The 10,148-nt window shown below is 46.8% G+C and overlaps 1 protein-coding gene across 1 annotated transcript in view; it reads right to left on the reverse strand.

Annotated features, from left to right (window-relative positions):
• PLEKHA5 (pleckstrin homology domain containing A5) overlaps window positions 1-10,148 on the reverse strand; it is a 357,622-nt gene that overhangs the window by 344,972 nt on the left and 2,502 nt on the right. The window contains exon 3 of the mRNA XM_015421329.1: window positions 5,481-5,538. Coding sequence (XP_015276815.1) covers window positions 5,481-5,538 — 58 coding nt within the window. The remainder of the gene's footprint in view (window positions 1-5,480; window positions 5,539-10,148) is intronic.

Below are 10,148 nucleotides of genomic sequence, written 5' to 3' on the forward strand. Positions count from 1 at the left end.
AGTCAAATAGAAAAGAGGGCCAACAACAAAAGCTTAATATATACAGCATATAAATGATACATGTATTTATTAATAAAGAGTTTACAAATATATAAGGGCCCAATCACAACTCATGTAAAAATACTCGAATCTAACACACAAGGGCATATGGACTTGACCTGACACGTTTCGGCCCGCGTAGGCCTTCTTCAGAGGTCAAACACAGTGAGGAACATATTGGCTTATATAATAGCACAGTACAATCATACAGATATAAAATATAAATACAAGAAGGACCAGAAGAAAACTGTTCCAAAATGAAACCACTGGGCACAGAATAAAAGTAAACATGAGGCCTCCAAAGATGCAATCACATGCCAAGTGGTGTTTCACTGGTAATAATTTCTGGTCCAGAAAGTGCCTTCCTATGATTGTTTAGCCAAAGTGTCCTCAGGAGAATTGTCCTTAGGCAAAGAGCAGCGAAGGAACACACAGGTTAGAAAGAAGCTGTCTGGAGTCAAGAGGAAAGGCGGGGTACGAATGTTCTAATTAATAAAGAAACAAACACAGGGGAAGACCAAAACATAGGACAGTCATGGTTATTTGTACTCAAATACCGAAATGGGGTGGGCCCAGATGTTTAGGCACGGGATGCCAAAAACAATTCAAACATCTGGCTAGAACTGCATCTTCACTTAAGAGAAGGATAAATGCACAGTGTCCAATGTACACCATCAAGGTCTTCAAGCAAGACCTGATTGCTTTGGGCTTCAGAATATTTATTCAGCGAATTTTTATCCTTCCCTTACTTCCGAAGCATTCAGGACAACTTACAAAGTCCTCCCTTCTTTCATTCGCCCCTCACAACCACCCTGTGAGGAAGGACAGACAGGTGAGAATCGGTAGCCCAGTGAACATACAAACTACTACACCATACTGGTTCTGCACATGAGCAGAGAACCACTATACAACAACGAGTATGAAACACTGGGGGGCTGTATCTATAAACCGCAAGTAAAAAGTACTTCTGGATCTTTCCCACCTTTTCCTAGAAGCCTCCTAAGATCCCCAAGGAAGCTGACACTATAAGGGTTTGCTGTGAATAGGGGGAAATTGGCATCACTATTCCTCACTCTTTGGCCGTCAAAGGCTCCATCAGTGCAATGGGAAAGTGGGGGAGATGTCATTCCGCTTCTTCATGGTAAGAAGAAGAGAAGAAGAGATTAGATTTATGCCCCACCCTTCACTACCTGAAGCAGTCTCAGAGCGGCTCACAATCTCCTTTCCCTTCCCCTCCCCACAACAGACACCCTTGTCAGGTAGGTGGGGCTGAGAGAGCTCTCTGGAGAACTGCTCCTGAGAGAACTTGTAACTGACCCAAGGTCACACCAGCAGCTGCACACGGAGGATTGGGTTCTCCCAAATTACAATCCGCGCTCCTAACCACTACACCAAACTGGTCCTAAGGCATTTTGTTTACAGGGCTCTCCTGACTCCAAGCCATCCCCACCAGAGGACTTCAGGGGGAAGGGAGAGGTAAGAGACACACCACTGTCTTCCAGTAGCATTCCAGCTACTGACACAGAACACAACACTAAATACACAGATCCTTTAGGCTTATCCTCTTCTGACACCCACCTAACTTTGATTCTGGATTCAATTTATACCTAGAAGGTTTGAAAGCGTTTTCTCACGTCCCTAAAACATCAGGCCCAAAGGTGTACACAACACAACAAATGTTTACTGAGAAACAAGAAGTGAAGCCTATCACGTCTGTAAAAAGGAACTGCTAAAACTGAAGCCTTGAGTTCCTGAGCTCAACTACAAGGCTGCTCAAGGACAGAAAACCCAGCCTGTCCTGGAAGGGGTTGCGCTCCCCCCTCAAGGAGCAGGTTCGTAGCTTGGGGTCGTTGCTGGACCCCAACCAATGCTCCCTCTAAGCTGTGGAGTCTTGTGAGCAAAAATCCTACTTTGTGAGCTACTGGCATTAGAGCTGTGAGCGAGCGATTTGGCTACTGCATAAATTGGTGTGCTCTGGAGCCATCCTTCCTGAGCAAAGACAAAAAGGTGTGAACTGGAGGCTAAAAAACTGAGCTATCTCACACTAGCTCAGCTTAGAGGGAACACTGACCCCAACCTATAGAAGGAGGCTGAGGGCTACTCTGTGGCACCCGGTGCCTTTTGTCAGCTTCAGCTGATATGTCAGCCACAACCACAATGATCCATACACAGAACACAACAAGGCTAGATTCCTGCCATGCGTTCTATGTGGAGCTGCCGGAGCTTCGTTAGTCCAAAACCTGATGGGGCGGTGGATACAGGGATCAATATCATACTTGTGCTCAATGCTCCCTCTAAGCTGTGGAGTCTCGTGAGCAAAAATTCTGCTTTGTGAGCTACTTGCATTAAAGTTGTGAGCGAGCCATTTGGCTACTGCGTAAATTAGTTTGCTCTGGAGCAATGTTCCCTCTAAGCTGTGCAGTCTTGTGAGCAAAAATTCTACTTTGTGAGCTATTGGCATTAGAGTTGTGAGCCAGCGATTTGGCTACTGCGTAAGTTAGTTTGCTCTGGAGCCATCCTTCCTGAGCTAAGACACAAATGTGTGAGCCAAAGGCTAAAAAACTGTGAGCTGGCTCACACTAACTCAGCTTAGAGGGAACACTGCTCTGGAGCCCTCCTCCCTGAGCTAAGGCAAAAATGTGTGAGCCGGAGGCTAAAAAACTGTGAGCCGGCTCACACTAACTCAGCTTAGAGGGAACACTGCTCGTGCTGCGCACCACTTGCCCTTTTGTTAAACTCAGCCAGATAATTCTTACTCATAAGGGCCTAAATAGGTTAGGGCCACACTGCTTGAAACGGACAGTTCCCACAATGGAGGGAAGTAAGCGGTGGGGTCCCACAAGGATCATTACTGGGGGGGGGTTACTATTTTATTTCTTCGACAATGATCTGGAATGAGGAGTAAGTAGTGCAGTCGCCAGGTTTGCAGAGGACACAAAATTATTCAGGAGGGTGAAAACCAACGCTGTGAGGAGCTCTCCAAGAGGACCTCCCCAAACTGGGTGCGCGGGCGACAATGTGACAAATTAAGTTCAAAGTTGGTAACTGTACGGTGATGCACATTGGGACCAGTGTTCCCTCTAAGCTGAGTTAGTGTGAGCTAGCTCACAGTTTTCTAGCCTCCGGCTCACACATTTTTGTCTCAGCTCAGGGAGGATGGCTCCAGAGCAAACTAATTTATGCAGCGGCCAAATCGCTCGCTCACAACTTTAATGCTAGTAGTAGCTCACAAAGTAGGATTTTTGCTCACAAGACTCCACAGCTTAGAGGGAACATTTGGGACAAAACATCCCAACTTCAGGTACAGGCTAAAGGGGGTCTGAACTCGCTGAGACTTAGAGGGGGAAAGATCCTGGGTTCATAGTGGGTCGCTCAGTGGAAGTGTCAACCCAGCATGCTGCAGCGGTGAAAAGGGTCAAACTTTGTGTTAGGGATTATGTATTTTATTTATTTATTTTTCACATTTGTATCCCGCCCTCCCGAATGGGCTCAGGGCGGCTAACAAGGGCAAGGTAATTAGCCGTGCCGTAATTAAAACATATAAAGGAAATGGATTGAGAATAAAACGGAAGTCGTGGAAGTAGTGACAGACTTCACGTTCCTGGGATCCCAGATCACCGCAGACTGTGACAGCAGCCATGAAATTAAAAGACGCCTGCTCCTTGGGAGGAAAGCGATGGCGAACCTAAACAGCATGATAAAAAGTAGAGACATCACCCTGCCAACAAAAGTCCGCATGGTCAAAGCAGTGGTATTCCCAGTAGTCATGTATGGCTGCGAGAGTTGGACTATAAGGAAGGCCGAGCGCCGAAGAATAGATTCTTTTGAACTATGGTGCTGGAGAAGACTCTTGAGAGTCCCTTGGACTGCAAGAAGATCAAATCAGTCAATCCTAAAAGAAATCAACCCTGACTGTTCCCTGGAAGGCCAGATAATGAAACTGAAGCTCAAATACTTTGGCCACCAAATGAGAAGGGAGCACTCCCTGGAGAAGACCCTGATGCTGGGAAAGATTGAAGGTCAAAGAAGACGGGGACGGCAAAGGATGAGATGGTTGGACAGTGTCATAGATGCAACGAACATGAAATTGAGCAAACTTCAGAGGACGGCGGAAAACGGGAGGGCCTGGCGTGACCTGGTCCATGGGGACGCGAAGAGTCGGCTACTCGACTGTGCGACTGAACAACAACAATTGTAATGCCCTTGTATAGATCTATGGTGCGGCCTCATTGGGAATACTGTGTACAGTTCTGGTCAACGGATCTCCAAAAGGACATTGCAGAGCTGGAAAAAGCAGAGGAAGGCAACCAAGACAATGGGGGGGGGGTTTGGAGCCCCTTCCCTATGAGGAAAGGCTGAAGGGTCGGGGACTTTTCATTTTAGAAAAGAGATGGACGGGGGGAGGGGGGGGCGTGATAGAGGCTTATAAGATTATGCATGGGGGGTGGAGAGAGTTGACATAGAGACATTTTTCTCGCTCTCCCAAAATACTAGAACTTGAGGGTATCCAATGAAGCTGCTGGGCAGTAGGTTGAGGACTGACAAAAGGAAATGCTTCTTTACGCAGAGAGTGATTACGATGTGGAATTTGCTGCCAGAGGATGTAGTGATGGCCACAGGAATAAACAACTTTAAAAGGGGATTAATGTATATTTATCCTCCATGCTACATCAATGGCTACTAGCCATGGTGACTGAGGGGAACCTCCACATTCAGAGGCACTAAGCCAGGAGGCAACGTCAGAGGAAGGCCTCGGCCTCTACGTCCTGTTGTTGGCCCTCCAGAGGAACTGGCTGGCCACTGTGTGGGACAGGATGCTGGACTAGATGGACTACTGGTCTGATCCAGCAGGGCTCGTCTTAGGTTCATCTTCCCCTTCACTATCTAGCCTTCCACTTAAGAAAATCATTCCAAGCCTTGTTCTCTGTGGCCCCACTGGCAGAAATGAGGTGGTTGGTGATTAGAGACAGGGCTTTTTCAACACTGGCCCCTGGATGCTGGAATATCCTTCCCATTGACGCCTGCCCAGTGCCTCAGCACCAGATGAGAGAAATCCCAGCAAAATTCCCTTCTCAGTTACAAAGCTCAGTGGTCAGCATGGGTGAATCAGTGGTTATCAGTCCAGCCCCTCCCGCAGGACTGTTGTACGGAAAGAACAGAGCGCCTTCACTAAAGCCCTCCTCATACAATTATGTCGCTATGTTCCAATACCCCATTCCACAAAACACTGTCATATGCTTTCATAGCCACTGCAGTATTCCCAGAGCATAACAGGTATCCTAACTTATTTATAAGCCACTTTACGGGACAGGTTCCTGCCCTCTTGACTGCAACAGAGGAACACCTCAAATAAATAAAATGGTCACGTGGGACGTTAGACGACATACGAGTGTTACAACATATTCCATAACAGATTGGAGGGTGGGGTCAGTTTTACTTACTTTATGTAGTACCTTGCCCCTTCGAAAGTATACGCTTCCTCCCAGCCGGTTGGTAGGTCTAGGAGAGAAACAACAGTTTGATCATATAATCAAGCACCGGATTACTATGCTCAAAGTTCATTCACAACTTCAGCAGATTTTCTCTACAAGCCTACTAAAGCTACGGTCCCTTGTCAATAAATATGCCCAACGACAGATCGGACTCTAAAGAACTGAGCCAATAAAGATTGAAATGAGGCGACGGCAAAAAAAACAACACCTTCCAAAGCATGCTTACTGAGAAGTACATCCCACGGAGCTCAATGGAACTTAATCTCTCTAAAGGACACTTCAAATTGGCACCTGAGTTAAATACTCCTGACTGCCTGGAATGGCACCACACGAGAGAACTGGACAGTTGATTCTAGCAACACTAAATCGAGATGCACAGGCTTAAATGCACATCTTCCACTGGGCCCTGTTCCTACAGATGTTTACGTTGTGCAACGTTTAAACAAAAACCGGTTCCAGAAGAGAGTGCACACATCCAAAACGGTAGCTGGGTAAGAATCGCGTCAGGAGCTGTATATTGTGGCATCATTAAATCAACCAAGCATATATGCAAATTGCATTTGCAAGTATTTATAGACCGGCCAATAGTACAGAGGTTTCATTTTCTCTACTAATTGGAGGGGGGGGGAACACATCTAATTTTTCCTCTGCCGGGCAGTAAATCGTTCGTTACTCTATCAGGGTCTATTATCTTCTTCCACTTTAAAAAGAGAGAGAGAGAGAGATCACCAGGGGGGGGGGGGGGGGGGACTACTTAAGTTGTATATATTTCTCTCAGTAGGTTTAAAATAGCCTAGATTTCTCTGTGGCATTAATACATCTGGTTTTGCTTTTTATGCACATATGTATGGATATAGAGAGAGCTATGATATACAGCATACAATAGAAAACACCTCTGAAATGTTTATGTGAGATGCAACCTTCTGCGGAGATATTTTATGCGAATACGGAGGGTTTCAAAAGCGAGAAAACAGCAAAGTTATGCACCGCACCCATATTGTAGTAGACCAATAGTAAATCAGTTGAATACTTAACTCCCTGATAGATAAGCTCCAAAATTACAGTTCAGAATGTTACTAAAGGCAGAGTAAAAAAACGCTTTGCACATTTGTTCCCATGGAAGGAGGGGGGGGGGAACCCCACAGTAGATCTGGTTGGTGTGTTAGCACAATGTGTTATCCAAATATTATCCTAATGCTATTCAAAATTCACCATGCCAACACTAAGGGGGGGGAGGCCACGTATCCACCAACGAGCCTGATTATTCGACAATATTTTTTTTTAAAATCAAGATACGTTATGAATTATTTCAACGCACTCTGGCACAAGTGGCAAGTGCTCAAAGCGGAGCTGCAGATGTGCATGACAGAAAGAAACAGAATACATTTAAAAGGTGATTAGAAAGAAGCCCGGACCCGAGGGAGGCAGCGACATCGATTTAAGCACAATGACACACGCAGAAAGCAACACCGTTCGATAGCAGAAGCCCTCCCAGCCCATCTGCCCCTTACCCTTTCCCGCTGGACTTAAAGAGGATTTCCCAATTAACGCAAGCGCTAATTACACTGGGGTACACCCCTCAATTAATAAGCAATTCCGCTTCCTGCCTTTGTAAAAAACATCTGTCTGGAAAGTATTTCTGCAAATACGACTAGGAAGCAAGACTACAAAACAAGCCAACCTCTCCTCCCAAACTGTTCCCGGGTCACGTGGAGTCAAAGCGAAAGACCTACCGAGATGTGTAAATAAGAAACATGCCAACGTGAGAGACTAGGGCTCCTAACCTATGCACTAAGAGCCCGTCTCTGAACCGCCCTTTCCTCCCTGCAAGCATTGAAACAAACGGGAGACCACGGATTTTCTAAATACCCACCTCTCTTTGGCATTTGGCAGTCAACATGCTGTTGCAGGAGCCAGAGTTTGGTTTTCCAGAACGCTCTGTTTTATTAAATCCTGCTTTTCCAAGCAAACCCCCTTTTCTCTCGCTTGGCCTCTCCAGAGAGGGGGGGAAAACACAGCACAGCGGAGAGACTGATTCTATCTCCCTGTGCTCTCCCCCCCCCAGTCATTCCTCAAGCGCCTTCCCTCTTTCTGCAATTCCATCCCACCTCTCCCCGTCACTTAGAAACCAACCACTCTCTTATCCTGGATCAAGGGGGGGTGGGGAGGTCTCTAGGTGAACGGACTCAAGGGGGGAAATCTATGAATTTCCAAAGAAGCCAGCCATTGTTAGATGCCGAGCTCTAGAGATGAGGATGCTGAGGAGATACGGGGCAGGTGTTTTCATGTTTTACTCAGGGAGGAAGCTTTATAAAGTATGCACAGGGAGCGAGCCTAGAAGCAGCTCAATCTGAAGAGGAATAAACAGGCTGCAAGACACGTTACAGATGTGGGTTATGAAAGGAAGCCAGGCAGAGACGGGTGAGGGGTAAAGAGTGTGGGTACACCCACGCGGCAACCAACAGCTTGTGCAAACATTTCTCGCTTCCTTCTGTCCTCACAGAGAATCCAGTGCCTCAGCCAGCAATTTGGTGCTGCTAAGTAAATGCCGTGTCCCCTCCTATCAGCTCGGCCAGGGCCGCTGAGATCCTGGAAACAGCCTGAGTGAGTAAAGGTAACATCACCGCCGGTGCATAATTCCCTGCAGCAACGTTAGCGTGCGGCTTATAAAGGTTTCATTTGTTTTAGCTACTTGCAGAGCGGGGAACAAGGAAAGGGGTGAAGGGTGGATCTAGGGAGCAAGACGGGACAGAATCCAGTGATGACTGAAGTGCCACTGGATATGCTAAAGGCTGGGGAGCGCCAGTGTTCCCTCTAAGCTGAGTTAGTGTGAGACAGCTCACAGTTTTTATAGCCTCCGGCTCACACTTTTTTTTGTCTTGGTGCAGGAAGGATGGTTCCAGAGCAGCATTCCCTCAAAGCTGAGTCCGTGTGAGCTAGCTCACAGTTTTTTAGCCTCCGGCTCACACGTTTTTGTCTGAGCTCAGGAAGGGATGGCTCCAGAGCAAGCTAACTGATCCAGCAGCCAAATGTCTCGCTCACAACTTTAATGCCAGTAGCTCACAGAGTAGAATTTTTGCACACAAGTCTCCACAGCTTAGAGGGAACATTGCTCCAGCGCAAACTCAATTATGGAGTAGCCGAATCACTTGCTCCCAACTTTACTGCCAGTAGCTCACCACCAAGTAGAATTTTTTGCTCACAAGACTCCACAGCTTAGGGGGAGCACTGGTGAGCGCATCAGAAAGCATGCCCAATGGCCGCAGATGTGGCAACCAAAAAGGAGTTCAGGGGACTGCCGTTTAGCAGAGTGGAAGATGGACGAGTAAAACCAGTTTGATTTGCAAGATATGAGCAATGCAGAGACCTGAATTTAGGAGTCAACAGCTCCTATCTGACGAAAGGAACTTTGACTCGTGATAGCTTATCCCCTGAAAATATTTTTGGACTCGGATCTAGTGCTACTGGACTCCAATCCAGCTCTTCCGCTGCAAACCAACATGGCTCCCCTCTGGAACGAGGCGTCAACAGGAAAGGGAGAAGAACAGGCTTAAACTTTCTTCACGAGGAGTTGCAGGAGAGTTTAAGAATGGAAGGCAGAGTGAGGAGCCCTGAAACCAGGATGCAGAGCCAGAGGGTAATGGCTAATATATCAGTTGGCAGGGCAAATAAGGAAATTGGGAGACTGAATGCCTGGGAATGAGGAAGCCCGTAGTGCAAAAGACAAGGAAGAGCTGGGAAGTCAAAAAGAAATGTGCCTAAGGAAACTACCTGGGAAGTGAAGCAATGGGTAACAGACTGGCGGTATGAAGAGTTAACTGGAATTCAGAATCAGGGAGATTTTGTGAGCTAGGTTGGCATGGGGATGGAGCTGAAGAGCCAGAATGAGAAATGCTGAAGTGACATCTCTTTCAAAGGATGGGGGTGTCAGAGGGAAGAGAATAGACATCAGGATGGAGCGTGTGAGATTTCGAGATTTCCACATGTCCCCGAGAAGTCTCTTGCACACTACTTCACCACACATGAATGTGCTCATGTAAACAGCCATTTTTTTCTTCTCGAATCTACATTTTAGCCAACATGGGCTTTCTTTGAGATTACTGACCAAGTTATCCCAAAAAAGGCAAAGTGAAGCCTCATGCCTTAAAACATCCTTAAATCCCCAAAGTCTAAATTGGATAATGGCACATTAGGATCAGGTTTAGGAGTTATGGGATGTCAAAAGGGTGGGGGAGAGAACAGGGTCTATTGGGAAAGACCAGTTCGCTTTGGGAATGCAAAGGGTGCGATCACACACACTAAATAATCTACTTTCAATCCACATTCAGTGCACTTTCCAACTGGATGTTACTGTGTGAACCGGCGAAATCCAGTTGGAAAGTGCATTGAAAGTGGATTGGAAGTGGATTATTCAGTTTGTGTGATCACAGCCACTGAGGGACTACTGGAGAAAGGAGGAGGAGGAAGAGGAGAAGGAAGAAGGAAAGAAGATTTATACCCCGCCCTTCACTACCTGAAGGAGTCTCAGAGCGGCTTACAAACTCCTTTCCCTTCCCCTCCCCACAACAGACACCCTGTGAGGTAGGTGGGGCTGAGAGAGCTCTGACAGAAACCGCT

Source organism: Gekko japonicus, unplaced genomic scaffold (genome assembly GCF_001447785.1).
Source record: "Gekko japonicus isolate JY-2015 unplaced genomic scaffold, Gekko_japonicus_V1.1 scaffold473, whole genome shotgun sequence".
NCBI lineage: Eukaryota > Metazoa > Chordata > Lepidosauria > Squamata > Gekkonidae > Gekko > Gekko japonicus.